The 16,516-nt window shown below is 59.5% G+C and overlaps 2 protein-coding genes across 2 annotated transcripts in view; one reads left to right on the top strand and one right to left on the bottom strand.

Annotated features, from left to right (window-relative positions):
* MEX3A (mex-3 RNA binding family member A) overlaps nt 1-87 on the bottom strand; it is a 10,588-nt gene extending 10,501 nt beyond the window's left edge. The window contains exon 1 of the mRNA XM_019807671.2: nt 69-87. Coding sequence (XP_019663230.2) covers nt 69-87 — 19 coding nt within the window. The remainder of the gene's footprint in view (nt 1-68) is intronic.
* Nucleotides 88-239: 152 nt separating this feature from the next.
* Nucleotides 240-16,516, top strand: part of LOC117803497 — a 21,634-nt gene continuing 5,357 nt past the window's right edge. The window contains exons 1-2 of the mRNA XM_034667464.1: nt 240-492; nt 13,531-13,761. Of these exons, the coding sequence (XP_034523355.1) occupies nt 326-492; nt 13,531-13,761 (398 nt within the window). The 5' untranslated portion in view covers nt 240-325. The remainder of the gene's footprint in view (nt 493-13,530; nt 13,762-16,516) is intronic.

The following is a 16,516-nucleotide window of genomic DNA, read 5'->3' as shown; positions in this document are numbered from 1 at the left end:
CCCTTCCAGCGCTCAAACTCTTTTGTTTTAAATGAACTGGATGGAGCAGCATGGAACTGCGGGGGGGCGCGGGGGCGCCCGGGGCATGCCGGGAGTTGTAGTTTCCCGCCCTCGGGGGCGCGAGCTTGGGCTCCTAGCCCCGCGGAGGATGGGGACGTGCCTTCGGTCTCTAGCACCGCTCGGAGGCAAAGCGGGGGCGGGGTGGAAGGNCTCCCGCCTCGCCCCCTCCCCGCGCGCTGCCTCCCCGCCCCTCCCTCCCCGGAGTCGTCCCGGCTGCGGGCCGCGGGGACAGCCTCTCCGCAGAGCAGACAAAGCCCGCAGCGTGATGCGGGCGCCGCCGGGCCGTGCGCGCGGTGGAGGCCAGGATGGGCTGCGGGGCTGCAGGGCGGGACCCCCTGGCAAAAGACGGGGTCCGCTCCCCACCGAGCGGCAGGCCGCCGCCCATGCCCTCCCGCCCCCCAGTCTCGGAGATCTGAGCAGCACGACTGGGAGGTGAGTTAGTTCTCGTCCTTCCGAACGGCAGAGGGGAGCTGGCGGGCTGTGGAGGATGGGCGGGTGGAGGGAGAGGGGGGAAGCGAAGGGCAGAGAGCGGGGAGGCAGGGGGAGTCTTAAAGGTAAGATGTGACTTGACAGTTTCGGGGGAGAGCCCGGAGTTCAGGCCGCGACAGAAGGACGGAGGAGAGACGGGGTCGACTCGGGACCCAAACTTCCTTCGGCCCGGCCCCGCAGACGGCTGGGGGGGGGGGATCTGTTCTTTGGCCTCCACCATCGTTCCACTTGGCCTCACCCACCTCTCCCCCACTGAAAACCCGTTAATGCAGCTCCTTTGACTCTGGACATTTAGTGAAAGTAAAAATAAGTTTCTAAGGCGTGAATTGGACAGTTGGGTACTTGTAGAGGGAGTTCTGGGAAGTCGGAGAGTAATGCAGGCTCTTCTCCTCCCCTTCCCCCGATCTCCAGCATTTCTTTTGTCACCCTTTTTATGCCTGGGTCTTTCCCAAGACGGAGGGAATGGCACCGCAGCTCGGAGACCTCGAGGTTGGGCTTTAAGAAGAACTTCCCAAAATAATTGTATAAGAATGGGTGGGTGAGCTGCGTGGTAGGGTGGCCTTTTCTGGAGTGCCTTGGAAACCAAACATCTGAACTGGTTTGTGAGGTAAAGTCCTGCCTGGAGGCAGGGAGCAGAGGAGGTGGCCTCACAGAGCCCGCACTGTGAGGCCATGAGGGCTGAGCTGTGAAGCCCAGCTCACCAAGTTGATTCCTGGAAAGAGTGGATTTGAACACCTGCGGGAGGATCTCAGGAGGGGCTGGCACTCTGCAGGGCTCATTCAGTAGATCTATGGGAGGGGGGCCCAGGTGAGGAACCCCTGGGGGGCCCAGAGTTGGGCAGGGGTGCCCCCCTGGATTGGGGAGTTCGCATAACATTAACAAGCTTTATGGCTTGAGTGAGAGAGGAGGTGAGAGGGGAGTTCTTGTCCCCCGTCCCTCTGCCCCAGGAACACGGACTGGGGGACCTGTGCCACTGGGGGCTCTCGAGGGAGAGGCTCCTACTCTGTGGCACAGGTGACAGTTTTTGCCTTAAGAGAAATAGCAAACAGTTGCATAGGACTTATTGTGAGGCTGGCATTTTTGTCACCAGCTGATCTGAGCCTTCCTGTCCCCACCGAAATCAGATTCCCCCTTGACACCCACCCCTGAATTTGCCCTGCTTCCCCTTTCCTCTTCACTAAGCTCATTAAAGCAAGAGGTTAATGACCAAAGAAGCCTTGGGGATTTGGCCAGGGTGGAAAACAAAGGACAGAAACAAGTGTGTGTGAATGGGGAGGGGGACAGCTGCTGAACGGGAAGGGGCAGATGAAGGAGTGGGGTGGGGGAGGCCGAGGTCCCTGCTGGACCCACCTCACAGATCCAACAAAGACAAATCAGCCCCCTGGGTGTGTTCATGCATCACGTGTCCATCCTTGGGGTCCCACTGATTCTCCAGACAAATACCCAAGGAGGGAGAGGCGAACGTGAGGGTGTGCCCCTGGAGGGCTGGCTGTGGGTGTGCGAGTGCACTTGGGGTCTGGGGCATGGGTGTGCGTGCTGGAGCGTGTGCCTGCAGAGTGTGTGGGGTATGTCCACGCCGGGAGGGGCCTGCCAGATTGCCCAGGGGCCCCAGGGGCGGGCACCTTAGGAGCCAGGTTCCATGGGGCGGGGTTTCCATGAGTCCTTCCCTGGCTCCCCCGGAGGCGGATGGCCGCCTTTGTTCAGGGGACTCTCCTCTTCTGCTGCCACTTGTGTTGGCCAAGCTAGGTTTCTGCCCAAGGGCCCTCCTCTTCCTCCTTCCATCTGCTGGCCTGATCCAGAATTAAGGCCGAGGGGCTTACTTAAACAGTTTTGCTTGGAAAGAGATGGCTATGCCCCACCCATCACTGTCTGCCTTATGTCCAGAAAGGTGTGTGGGTGGCATATCTCTCCACTCCAGGATCTTGGAGGATAGGACAGTCTTTCCTCTTTATCATCACCCCCCTCGCCCGGCCCCCGAGTACCGGGCACACAGCCCTGCCCAGAGCTGAAGCTCAGTAAGGTCCTGTTGACTTAACTGCGTGTTCGAAGCGTCATGGTGTCTGAGGCAGAACCAGGCCTCTGGGAGCACACATGCTGCTTGCTGGTTCCGCCCCCTGGGCAGTCACTGCCTGCTGAGCCTCGACTTCCTCGTCTCTGAAATGGGGAAGTAGGTCCCCAGCACAGTGCCTGTCTCCTCTTGGGTGTTCGGTCAGTGTGCGCGCTCTGGCCCTGGTTGCTCTCTCCTTGCAGGGCTTTAGCTAGATTGTGGTCCTCAATAATTCATTGTCATTCATTCATTCTCTCAACTAACGAGGGTGTGCCAGGCACTGGAGGAGACCTGGACCCACCGTGGGTCACTTGAAGCCAGTTCTAGATCTGGCCTTGCAGGAAAAAGATGGTCCCAAACAATCAGCACAGAATTCCTAAAATAATTCCTGTTGAGTACTGGAACGCAGGCAAACTCTGCACACGCGGGCTGGCTCCTAGCCTCAGGCCCGAGGAACAAAGGACCCCGTGGAGTTGTTGTGTTGGCTGTATGTGCAGCGTGTGTCTATGCGCAAGTGTATCTGTGTACACGTGTGCGTGTCTGCGTGTCCACACGGGCACGAACACAGAGCACAGGGTTCATGTGGACCCTGCAGGACAGGAACAGGGTGGGTGGTCCAGACTGTGCTTGTCTGTGTGTGGAGCTGTGTCCCTTCTCTTTTCAGAGCAAACCTCCCAGCACCATGTATGCAAGTACCAAAGGACGGAGCACACATGTACCACCTGCCCCTCCCGGGCCCTATTCTCAGAGCCCCTAGGGAGGGAAGCCACACAGGAGGCTGCCCCCAAGGCTGCCCCACAGAGCTGGCGGGCCATAATGGAGGGCATCCTAGCCGTCTCCCCCTCCTCTCCATCTGTCCGAGGCGGGCGGGGGGGCTCCTCTCCTATGTGTTATAGGGTCTCCCTTTCCTTGTCTCAATACCGCTTCCTAGGGGAAGTCCACCCTGCTATCGAAACACTGTGTTTCCTGCCAAGAGTGCAGCCCATTTGCTCTCTGTTGCTGGAACACATGAACTCACTAATTTAAATCAATGAGAATGTATTAAGTAAAATTCTGTAGGACACACAAAAGAAATATCAGATTTGATCTCTGTCCTCAGCAAGACACAGAAACTAGCCTATGTGACCCAGAGAATATGACCAAATAGGATTTGGCGTGAGGGCAAAACGGTCTTTGGGATTTTGAGGGCTAAAGAGGTGGGGGAGTAAGGAGCCCCCGCAGGTACTCCCGCTGTTGTGGACCAGTCTCCAGGGGCTCTGAAGCCCGGCCTGAGGTTTGGACCTGGACAGATGCCTCTGCCCCTCCCCTGGGCCCACTCCAGCACCCCCCTCACAGGGTCCCCTGCACTCTCTGATTTCCCTAGGGAGAGCAGCTCAGAGGGGCTGGGGTGGAGCCAGGGTCCCCCAGGACAGCTGGCTGACAGGGCCCCTGTGGGACTCAGGGCTGGACCCCAGCGTCCGGGAGGCGGGTGATACCGGAGCTGTGACAGTTGGTCCCCAGATTCCTCACTCAGTGGCGCCAGCTCTGGTTTCGGGCTGGGGAGAGGGCAGGGGGAGGGGCACCTCGTGCCAGCCTGGGCTGGGTGCTCTCTCGGGGCAGGGAGGCAGAGGCCGTAAACATGCCCTTGCTAGGTTATAGAGGAGGAACTTTCCAGCCCCTCTCCATGCCAGGCACCGAGCTAGATACCAACAGGGGGTACTGACGCATAAGACACAGCCTGGCGTGGATGAATTAACATATCTAAACCACGTGCTGGTTGCAGAGAATGTCATCGGTGGAATAGAAGTTGAATGAATGAATGAATGAATGAATCAATCAATCAATCAATCAATGAGTATTTGAACACATTCATCAATTATCTAATGGCCTCCTTTTACAGAGAAGGAGAACCCAGGTCCTGTGACTGTCTTATGCCTTCTGTTCCATCATGCAATCTTTTTTAGGAAAGGGAAGAGGAAGTCAGAGAGAGGGGTGGGAAGGGACTTGCCATTTCCCGAGTGCCTGTTGACTGCCAGGCTCTCTTCTTGGCCTTTACAGACTTGATCTCATTTCATCCTCTTCACAACTCCGTGAGGCTGGAAATGGCACCTCTGCCTCACATTAGGGAAGTACGGCTCAGAGAGGTTAAGTAACTAGCTCAGGTCACACAGCTGGTAAGTGGACCCTCTGGTGTTGGGAGCTAGATCTACCTGACTGCAGGCTTAAGACCGCAGAGGGACAACAGTGACACCCAGTGAGTGCCTGGAGGCAGGGAGTGGTCACCGAAGGTGGAGCACTTTGGTGAGGCTTCCCAGAGGAAGTGGACTGGAGTCCCTAAAGGATGAGCGAGGTTACCGCGAAGGGAGAGGACTGGAGGAACGACTGGAGATTGGTGGCAGAGGTGCCCAGGGAGGCCTGCTGGTGGGGCAGGTGGAGCTTGCCTGGATCCTAGAGCAGGGCGCAGGCGGAGGACCAGCGTCTTTGAACCTTGACCACGCGGTGGCGCTGCAGGCCGACTGCTGGCAGCAGCTCCAGTCTGGACTGGACACTAGGGCCCAGATGTTTCTTCCCTGCCTGCCGGGGCTCCATGCCCAGCCCTGCCTCCTCAGGTGTCACCTGGGGCTTCCACCTTGCCTTTTGAGGGCGGGGCACCCACACACGGAGACCAGTCTGTTTCCGACTCAAGGTGAAAACCCAGGTGGCTGAGGCTGGGCACGCCCACAGCCACACCAGCTGCCTGGGTCATCCTGAGCCCCCTCCAGCTGCTTAAAACTGGCTTCATGTCCCGCTGCCCTCCTGAGTCCCTGGGACACACTGTTTGAGGGACGGGCTAAGGAAACCGACATTTGATTCCAGCTGACCTGGGTCTGAAGGGGCGTACGACAGTAATACATACCTAAGAAGGAGTTAATTGTTTTTATCCAGTTAATAGTTGCTGGACACTTGCTGTGTCAGGCACTGTTGTAGGCCCTGGAGACACAGCACTGAACAAGGCAGGTGATGGCACTCCTGTGGAGCCCATGTTCTGTAGGGGAGGGGACACCGACAGTAGACAAGGTCATCATGTAATTCCTGGTAGCGGTGGTCGCTATGAAGACAAATACAGCAGAATATGGGGTCGAAGGCCGTGAGGTGGCTACTTACTCCCGGTGCTCCCGCCCCCTCCATCCCCATCCCCTCCCTCTGTCCCATGTCCTCCAGGCCTTCCTCCAGCAGCTCCCGCGGGGGAACAGGAGCCCTGGGCTGGGAGGACTGGGTCTGCCAGTCTGGACCTGCTCCTGCCCCAGCTCCCTGCTTCCATAGATGGCATCACCACCCACCTGGTGACTCAAGCCAGGAATCCGAGTTGGCCAGGATCCCAGCCTTCCCCTACCCTTGCTCCCATCCAGCCCATCAGCCAGACCTCCCTGCTACATCTCTGGACACTTCCCAAACCCATCGGCTTCCTGCCCCTGATGCTACCCGGCTGAGGAACCTGGCACCGTCTCCGACCTGCAGCCCCCTCCACTCCTACCTCATCCCCCCCAGCTCCATTCTGCATCATGGCCAGAGAGGTCATTTTAAAAATGAATTGGATCCTGAAACTGCCCTTCTTAAAACCCTGCATTAGCTCTCCACTGCCACGAGATTCAACACCAAACTCCTCAGTGTGGTTTAGAAGGCGCTTCCGTTCTGGCCCTGCCCACCTGTCCAGCTGGCTCTGTGCGCCCTCCCCTTCTCCATTCCAGCCTTCCTTCAGGGCTTCAAGCACACCCAGCTGTGGCTCCCTGACCCTTTACCTGCCTAATTCTTGTTCATCGTGCAGGACTCAACCTCAACATCAGTTTCCCTGGGAAATCTCCCGTATCGTTCACTACCCTGTATTATAGCCGTCTGTTTAAGTGTCTGGCTCCCCTGTCCACTGGGTGCTCCTTGAGCAGAGGGACTGGGTGTAGCCCACTCCTGTTCCCCAGCTGCAGGCCCAGCGCCTGGCACACATGACGTGCTTGGTCCGTGTCTGCTGGTTGGAAGCTGGGCATGCTCACTCACACTCCCCCAGCCCGCCAACCCCACCAAATATTCAACTTGACCCTCTGCTTTTCCATCTCACCTATCCCCCTTCTCAACCAGCTTCATCCCTCTCCTCCCCTCACCGGCCCCACGCTGGGGCCCTCACGGTCCTCCCTCGGCTGGTCTCCAAGGGGGTGCTGTCTGGCATGGACTCTCACCCAGTCCTCCTCTCGGGTACCTAGTCTGGAGCTCAGGCACAGCAGGAACTCAGCAATGCACTGACTCATGCTGTGACCTCTGACCGCTGGCCCCGCTGCTGTTCTCTGTGCCTGGAGCCCTCTCTCCCCAACTTGTCCTTCAGATCTGAGCTCGGGGGCTGTGTCCTCTAGGAGTCTTCCTGACCATGCAGACCACCCTGTCTGCTGTGGTGCCCAGTACTTAACCCTCCGTTAGCACTTAGTTAGCACGGAGCTCAGGCAAAGCCCGCTTCTATGCTCTGGAAGCTGCAGAGACTGAACCCCCAGGCCGGGACATGTCTCTCCAAAGCCTCCTGCAGGGGAGGCACATGGTAAAGTTTTGTTGAGTGAATGACTGAGTGAGTAAAAGGAAGAAATTACTTTATGATACTGAACAAGTAATCCTCTGTCGTTGGGCCTCAGTTTCCTTTTCTGTAAAGTGGGGGCAGGAGAGCGTAGACCGGCCATGTGTTTGTTCATATTTATCAGAGCCCGGGTTTGTGGCAACTGCCAGTTCCCAAGGTGTGACTTCCCTCGCCACTGCTGATTTCAGTGTGGACGGTGGGCTAGCAGGGGCGAGCGACAGCAGGCACCCTGGCTTGGCCCAGATGTCTCCACAGCTCACTCTAGCTCCAGCGTCTCCGCACAAAGGCCCCTTGTCAGGAGCCTGGGGGCACTCGGGCTGCTCCACACTGTCCTTGCGTCCCCAGCACCCCCAGTCACCTCTTGCGTCCAGCTCCAAGGTACGGACAAGGACACACAGGCTGCCTGGGGGCCTTTCTTGCCATTCGCTGGGGGCACTTCCATGCTCTCCCCGCAGCCCTCGCACACCCCTCCAGGCCAGGCCCCAACGGCAGACTACTCTGCTCTCCCCGGGCTTCTGGACTGACCCGGGCACTGTGTCCAGTCTGTTTTTCTCTTGTGTGACCTCTGACCCTGCCGGCCCGCCCTTCTTCTCCAAACTGTTTAGTCCGTCCCTGGCTGCTCCTTTTCTGGCTCCCCTCCAGCGTCACAGGCCAGCGGCTCCAGTGCCGGCAGTCCCCTCCTCTGTTGCACATTTCTGCCCAGCTGTTCCAGAGGAAGCCAGGCAGGCGGTCCTCTGGCCTGGGCGGTGGGCGGTGCAGCCGCTGGCCACCTGTGGGCCCTCTGCAAATTCCTTCTTTCTCTGAACCTGCTTCCCCATCTATAAAATAAGATAATAGACGCAATTACCCGTCGGGATTGTTGTGTGATCAGTGGGAAGAGGCGTGTAAATTCACAGACCTCCGAGCCCAGCAAGTGCTTAATAAATACTCGGACTCACCTTCATCATCCCTTCCTCCGGGAGGCCTGCTCCGGAGCGGCAGGCTGGTTGGGGTGCTGGTTCTCTGCCCCCTGGCATCCTGAGCTGCCCCCAGGCCCCCCTGCAATGTCACAGCTGGTTCTGCGAGGGCCCCAGCCTTCTGGGGCACAGGTGCAGAATACAGGGGAAGGAGCAGAGGAAGGAGGGGGGACTAGCCCCCCCAACCCCCGTGGGCAGGGACCCGCCCACCAGTCGCAAGGCCAGCAGGTGGCGCCCGCGCCCGCGGGGCTCGGCCCATGGCCACCTCCCTGCCCCGGCAGAAGTCCCCGCGGGGCCGGCTGGGCCGGCGGGGCGGGTCCTCAGGCCGCCTGGCAGGGACAGACGTTTCCGTAGGAGTGCCCAGCCTAACTTGGCGGGAAGGGAGTGCGGGCTGGGGGAAGGGGCCTGGCTGAGGGGCTCGGGGCACAGATCCTGGGGCGGCCGTGAAACAGGAGGCCATTCAATCAGTGAGTCAGAAGCTGAGATGGGGGGGGGGACCACTGTGGTGAAATCAATCAGTGTGAGGACGGGGAGGCCCGGTTTCCATGGCAACGGTAGTGTTTGTGGCAAGCCGGGGACTCCTGGGTCCCCAGGCCTGTGAGCAGTGATTCACCACAGGAAGGGGAAAGTTTCGGAAGGACTGGGTGCTGCGGCGGCCCGGATGCCCTGTGGTTCCTTCTCAGGGCTCAGCACGTGCTCCCCCGAGAGAGAGTGGAGGCCTGGGCCAGGGCTCTGCTAGACACCCAGTGGGGAGCTGAGCCCCCAACAAGGGGCGGGCCCCCTGCTCCTCACTGCACTTGCACAAGGCCCTCTGGAATTACTGTTACTCCAGTTTATAGAAAAGGAAACAGTCACCCTGGCCGGGGAAACATGGCAGGACATGAGTACCGGGGCCAGGATTGGAACCCAGGCTAGTCTGACTCCAATCATGCTTGTGAAGACCCAGAAAGCAGAAAAAGAAGAACAGGGGCGAGAAAGTTAGGGTGTGGCTAAGACCCAGGACGAGATGGGAAGGGGCTCTCCATCTCCCTCGGCCCCCCTGCCTACCCTGCCCCGTGTGAGCCCCGCACAGACAGGGAGGGAGGCTGGCATGGTGCTTGGCCCGATGTGGGCCAGAGACTGGGCTTCAGCCTCCCTCCCTTTCCTCCAAGCCCAAGAAAGCAGTCCCCGAGTCTGGTCCAGCCAGCATCCCCCATCACATTCCCTGTCCCCTGGTCCTGGGGGCAAGAGAGAGAGAGTGTGTGTGTTGTGGGGGGGAGGGCATCATATCTGCCCCGGGAGTTCCCGTCTCTCTGCTGCTGTCAGGACTGTTTCATTCTTGATAAGCCATGGGGCCCCCACAATTTCAGTATGAAAGGGGTATCCCCTCCAACCCCCCAGGCCCTTGGTGATGGCACGCAAGAGGGAAGCCCAGCCCTTCCCCATCTCTTCCCCTGCAGCGGAAGGGACAGAGGCGGGAAGGGCCTTGGGACTCTTCCAATCCAGTCCTCCTCTCGTCTTGCACATAGAAAACCAAAGCCCGTAGAAGGAGAGCAAGTTTTCCAAGGTCACAGAGTGAATTAGTGGAAGAGAAAACTAGATCCCCTAACTCCTGATTCTACATTCTCTGATCCCAGGAAGAATATTCTTGAATTTGGCCCTGGGTTCTCAGGACGGAGTCAGGTGGATGAATGAACAGAGAGAGATTAGCCGGGATAACCGAGTGTGGTACAGCACATGGGGAGAATGTGCCCAGCTCGTGCCCCGCCTAGCTACCATGTGACCTCAGGAACGGTGGAGGGGAGATCATCAGAAAGACTGCGTTCCTCAGGGGTGTCAACGTCTGGGGTCATTGTGGACTGTGTGATCTCGGGCAAATCACTTACCCTCTCTGAGCCCCAGGGCTAACCTACCGCTGGGGTTGCAGGGAGGATGGACGAGAGGGCAGTCAAGTCCTTATGAATTACAGGGTGCCATGAATGTTCTCGGCTGTCAGGGAAGGCCAGGTGTGTCCTGTGGAACGGGGAGATAGAGCCCTGCAGCGCAGAGGGAGGGACAGGCCAGGTGCTGACCCTTGACCCTCGGGAGAGCAAGGAAGGAGTACGAATGTTTGCTGTGTTCAGTAGGAGCACCCATCCCCCCCCCGGGGCTGGGGGGGAGCAGCAGGTTGCTGTAGACCCCGGGGGTGCCCAGAGGCTGTGGGAAGCTGAGGGCTAATTAGCTCTCCCTCCCTAATTGGACTTAATTGCCTCCTTGCGATCAGCAATTAGGAGGCTGCATCACTCCGCACAGGGAGGGTGACACCTCAGTGGGGAGTGGTCAGGGCTCCCCTTCGGGAAGGGAGGGAGGCAGGCGGCCCCCTAGGGAAGTCGCCCTATGCCTTGCCCCTGAAGCTCCTGTGAGCCTAGGGCTAGGAGCCTGGAGGCCTCTCCTCTGGACTGTGGCTTCTTGGGCCTCAGTTTCCCCACTCTCAGGGGCTGATTTTTCGGCCCAGAGGAGATGTGGGATCTGGGCCCAGACCTCCCCTGGTTCCTCTGCAACTTTGGGGTGGACAGCTATGGGGTCGAGGTTGGAAGTATGGGCTTGGAAGCCAGCTCCACCACTCACTGGCTATGTGACCTTGGACCCATTGTGCTTTGTTTTCTTACCTTGAGCGTGGAGTTGATGTGGCACCGGGCTGGCTCGTAGAGTATGCAGCTTGGGATCTCGGGGTCATGAGTTCAAGCCCCACTTTGGGTGTAGAGAGTACTTAAAAATAAAATCTTTTTTTTTTAATTTTTAAAAAGATTTTATTTATTTGCGAGAACACAAGTTGGGGGGAGGGCGGGGGGAGCGGCAGAGGGAGAGGGAGAAGCAGACTCCCCACTAAGCAGGGAGCCTGATGCGGGACTCGATCTCAGGACCCTGGGATCATGACCTGAGCCGAAGGCAGACGCTTGAATGAGCCACCCAGGCACCCCCAAAATAGAATTTTTAAAAAATAGAATAAAATCACATAAAATGGGGCTGATGATGACCATCCCTCCCTCAAAGGGTAACTCTGAGGAGCAGGTGGATAGCAGGCCCACGCCACTCAGAACAGGGCCTGGGGCTGCGAGCCCTCGGTGTTAGCTGTTCTTATCACATCCCCATTCCGGACCTCAGCTTCCTCATCTGTAAAATGACAGACGGCGGTGGTACTTACTGAAAAATGCCTGGGTCCCACCCTGGACCAAGCACGGAGTCAAAAATCTGGGACCTCGGGCATTGGCAGTTTTGAAAGCCCCCTCTCCCGAGTGACTGTGACTCCCAGTGAGGCTGGAGACCACTGGATGGAAGGTTACCCCCCTCCCAGCCTTGACCCCTGAATACTCTCAGATAAAGCACTCCACCCCCAGCCCCCCTGCCCAGCAGCAGCACAGGACCCGGATGGCTGCGTGGCCCTGAGTCAGCACCTGTGCGCCACCGGAAGCGGGTCCCTCCCGCTCCCTTGGACTGAGTCCTCCTCTATAAAGTGAGAATAATGACCCCACTGTGTTCGCCTCCCAGGGCTGCCTGGAGATAGTGTTTCACTGGTGATAGAGCCTGCTATAAATGTGGGCAATTATATTGTTCCTTCCGCAATAAACATGTATTGAGGGCCTAGCGTGTACCCCATCTCCTTTACACACGTGACTACTGAATTATTAGCTCCTGGAGAGATCGGGCTGAGCCATCAGACAAGTCGGGTGCTTGGGCCAACCTCTTTCGTTAGCTCCTGCTTGGAGTCAAATCAGCCAATGAACGGAGAGAACCTAGAGCAGGCCCTGACGCTGAGAGCATAAGGAACAGGAGCCCCTGGGCTGGGTGTGGAGAGTGGCCCGGCCAGCTGTGCAGAGCGTGGGCACGACTCCTCTGGAGGAAGGCATGAGGGGTGCGTGGTGAAGACTGGGTGCGTGGAAAAAGCAGAGGGGCTGAGCACCTGGAGAGCGCCGGTTCATGAGATGTGGGGCTCAAGCGTGGGCGGAGCTCCTTCCGCCATCCCATTCCGTGCTCAGGCGCTGTGCCAGGACCCACCCAGCCTCCCCTCTCGGGGTTGCCCTAACGCGGGCGAGACAGAGGCACCCACAGAGAGCGTCCCTGTGTGTGATCAGAGATGCCAGGGGCTTAGCGGGGACGCCTAGCCAGCCTCGGTGGCACTTTCCGCTGTGCCTGGGGGATGAGGAGTTGGTCAGAGGGCAAAGCACTGCCAAGTTCAGGCAGATTAGTCTAGAAGTAACAGAGAGGTTGGGATTGCTGGGATATACAGGGCAGGACAGGATGCCCGGGGCCCTGAGGGGCTTTACAACCCAGGACATGGAGTTTGGACTTTAACCCCAGTACCGTGGGGCACACTGTGGTTCGAAGTCTCGTGGAAATGTCAAGGTTTACAGTTTGGAAAGATGGCTGTGATTTGGGGGAGGAGAAAGGGGTCACAGGGGCAAGGGTGCAGGCAGGGATGGAGAGAGATTCTAGAGGTGGGGTCCACAGTCTGTGGGCACTCCCTGGCCAAGGGAAACATGAAGACCTCTGTCTGATACCAGCAGTGGGGGATGGCGGGTATGGAATCCCCAGCCTCGACCCTGGAGTGGGGATGCTTGGAGGGTAGGGCCCAGGGCCTGCCTCTCCGCTTCCCTGGCCTTCCCAGGACAGACTGGGCATCCCTGGCCTGGAGATACCCTGTCGGGGCAGGCCTGCCCGGATCTTCCCCAGCCCGCAGGGCGGAGCAGTGCACACTGCGGAGCTCAGGGGAGCTCCACTCCCTCCTCCCAGCCTCTGGCCCGAGTTGTGGCCCCAGCGAATGGGTTCCAAAGGCGAGGCCAGAAGGCAAGCTCTCTGGGTCTGGGGAACCCAGGCCATAGGGCAGTTTGGCTGTGGGACTGCAAACGGATCCCCCCCTTCCACTTGAATTGTACCCCACCCCAGGGCTTCGCAGTGGACGGTCACTGAGCCCGGCCCGGCCCGGCCGCTCCCTTCCCAGGCCCCTCCGGAGCCTCTCTGCTTCCTCGGCCTGCTCTTTGCCCTCCCTCATTAAACTTGGTTTCTGGGAGAATATGATTTGAATTAACTCCTGGGAGAAAAATCACAGAAACCAGGAAAGGGGGGCCATGGGGAGGGGGCAGTGAGTCATGTTTCCATGTGTATTTTTCAAACTTTCCAATGGGACTTTGGGAAACAACACCCTTCTGGTTGCCAGCTTGGACCTGGCCATCCAGGGGTTCCTAGTTCTGTGTCGTAGGTCTCCCCTCAGTGGCTGCTGCACCCAGGCCAGCCCTCCGGGTCTGCTTCATTTCCTGGGACCACTGCCTCCTCTCCCGCTGGCCCATGCAGTCACTGTCGGAGGGGCTCAGAGAAGTCCCTTCTGGGGGGGAACTTCAGTCTGTCCTCTGCTGTCATTGCATGGTGAAAGCCCTCCATGTACCCTATTTCAGGGTGGACCCATGGGGCCTGCAGCCACTCTGGCCAACCCGCCGAGCCTTGAGAACAAACATCTGCACCAGGGAGCCTGGGCTCCAGGAACCACCTCTCTGCCTCAGCAGATTCCTCTTTGTGCCCTTCCCTCCTGCTTCTGCACCCCACTTTCCAGAGGGCCTGTGGCTGGGGGTAAGAACCCACCAACTCCCAGGGAGAAGGCTGCGGGACAGAGACCTCACCCCAAGGAGGTGGGTAAGAAAGAGAATCTACTGCGTGTCTGTCCTGTGCCCTGGAAGGGATGTCAGAATTCCCCTTCTGCACACGGACTCCCAAGCTCAGCCACAGCCAGTGCCTCGTGCAGGTCCTGAGCCCACCCAGCCTCCCTGATAGCACCCATCTGCTTCCTGGGGGTCCTGGACTAGCTGTCCCTCTCCCCTCTCCCCTCCAGGCTTCTGACTCATCCTTCCTGGCACAGCTGCATACCCTGCCCCCACTGTGCCCATGCCAGCAACAGCCCACATCACATGGGCCACATCTGGCTCCCTTTGAGCATATCCTCCCCTCCTTTGTCCCTCCCCTTTCTCTGCCCAGGGGCCTGAGCGGGAAGTACCCCTGAGAACCCCTCTTTTCTGTCCTGCCCCCTCCCGGTCTCTGACAAATGCACTCCTTCCCCTTCTTTCCACCTCCTCATTCTCTCCGAGTGTCCAGACCTGGACATCTGGACTCCCTCTGTCTTTCGGTATCCCCACCCTCACCGAATCCTGACTCCTTAGACCATCCCCCTTCCTAGCCCCCACTGAATAGCCGATTGGAAAGGGGGCCTTTTGCAAGGTTTGAGCCCCAAGAGTTGTCCCAGGGTGGGGGAAGGCCTGGCAGCCCGGGAATTAAATTCCCCCTAGCCCAGCCCTCCGCCTATTGCCAGCTTGGGGTGGGGGACTGATAGAGGTGACCCCAAGGTATGCATGCATGGAGGGGTTTGACTGAGCCTGGGGGGGGTGGGTTGGGGAGGGCTGAGGGGAGCGGTTTGGCTCACTCTCTCCAAGCTGTCTTTTGAGAGGGATAGGGAGGAGCCTGAAAGGCCCTCCAGCTACTGGCCTCCCTCCTCCTTCCTCCTTGCTTAGCAACCGTTGTTGCTGGGTAAATATTTGCCCCACCAGGATCTGGGGCCAGAGCGCTGTGTCAGCCCACACAGCTGCCCCTCTCCTCAATTCCTGGGCCTCTCCTCTGTCCAGCTCCCCTCTCCAAAGCCCTCTGGCCTGGACTCAAGATGTGACCCCCCACTGCCTTGTCTCAAAGCTCGGTTCTTCCTCCCTCACGGTAGACCTCCTCCCCAACTCCCTCCCTTTACCTGCTCTGATCTCTCCCTACATCCCCACTTGCCCTCTGTGCTCACCTCCTCGGTCCGGTCTGTCTTCCACCCCTGATACCTGGGTGAGACCCCACCCCTGAGCTAGACAGGGACCCGCCACATCCTTCTGGGAGCCCAGCCTGGCTTTCCCTTCTGCTGCATCTTGGTGCTGAGTCCCAGGACCTCACCTCTCTGCTTCTAGAGGAAATATGGCACCACCCCTAAGCCTCAGCTCTGCTCCCTGAAGCTCCAAGGGGAGAGGGAAGAAGCCATGTGGGATGTTTTGATGAATACCCGTCCATCCTCCGTCCACCATCCCCAGGAAGCTCCTTAGCAGGAAGCCAGCTCCATTTTCACCATCTCTGGGGGTAGGGTTGAGAGAACCACGGCCAAGAGGAAACAGATGCCCCCTCAGCCCCTCCCTGGGCATCCTGAGCGTGCTCCGGCCTCAGCCTGTGCGTCCTGGCCCCCGAAGCCAGGTCTCTGCTGCCCTACCTCTCCTCCAGTGGTTTCCCCATTCCCTGTCCCTGTGAGGAAGAACCCTGCCAGCGTCCAGGGTCAAAATGAGGCGGGCTCTCCATGTGCCCTGGGAGCTCTGCTTCCTGGGCATGGAGGCCAGTGCACTGCTCTGGGGCAGGCCTGTGGGCTGGCTTAGGGAGAGTACCACAGGGGAATCTGGGCAGTTGGACCCAGGCAGGTCTAGAAAAGAGGGGTTGGCCTGCATGATGCCCTAAGACTCCTCCCGGCTCTGAAGTTCTGGCTTCTAGGGAATGAATGACGAAGCGCTGGCCCAAGACGGGCCCTTCGCAATCCCTAGGGGCCGTCACAGAGCCCCGGATCTCCTGCCCAGACCCTTGCCCCCCTGCAGCCCCAGCCATCAGGAGCTCTCATGCGGATTAACCACCAGGCTCCCTGGAGGAGTTCAGCCCCCCCCCCCCGCCCTAGCCTTCCCAGGGCACCCGAGGGGCTGGGGGCGCTGGGACTGGCAGGATTCACCCTGAAGCTAAAAAGGCGGAGCGTCCAAGACGCTGAGGGGAGCCTGTCCAGGTGGCCAGAGAGCCGTGAACACTTCGTAAAAGAGAGATTTTCATACTTTTAACAATAGGGCCTCCACACAGCAACTGGGTGAGCACGGAGGGAGACCGAGTGTCCCGGCCGGCCGGGGTGCAGCGCCGCAAGTCCCGGCCCCAGTCCGTGCCCCGCGAAGCCCACGCAGGACCCCCAGGTCCGGGCCCCACGCACGACCGGTCGGCTCGGGTGGAGGGGCGGCTGGCAGGGAACCCTCTTCTGCCTCACTTCGCGGAAGCGTGAGCGGCCTGGGACTTGGGGACCGTCTCCAGCCCGGGGCCTGGAAGTTGTGGCGCTTGTTTGTTTCCCTGGCAACAGGGAGAGGAAACCCCCCGCTCCCGAGGCTGGGGAGGCCCCAGCAACCGCGCGCGCGCACGCGCACACACACACACACGCACGCGCGCACACACACACACTCACACGGCCTCACGCGCCGCCGCCCACGCGCAGCGCTTGCGTCAGCACCCGCCGTCCGGCCGTCGCCTCGGGGCCGGGGCGGGGACCCGCGGGCGCAGCGGGAGGGTGCCGGGGACGCTCGCCGCCCCTCCCCCGTCCCGGGCCCCGCCCCTTCCCACCTGCCTGCCCTC

The sequence above is a fragment of the Ailuropoda melanoleuca genome, chromosome 8 (genome assembly GCF_002007445.2).
Source record: "Ailuropoda melanoleuca isolate Jingjing chromosome 8, ASM200744v2, whole genome shotgun sequence".
In the NCBI taxonomy this organism is placed as follows: domain Eukaryota; kingdom Metazoa; phylum Chordata; class Mammalia; order Carnivora; family Ursidae; genus Ailuropoda; species Ailuropoda melanoleuca.
The sequence above is the reverse complement of the archived record's forward strand: the minus strand, read 5'-3'. Positions and strand labels throughout refer to the sequence as shown.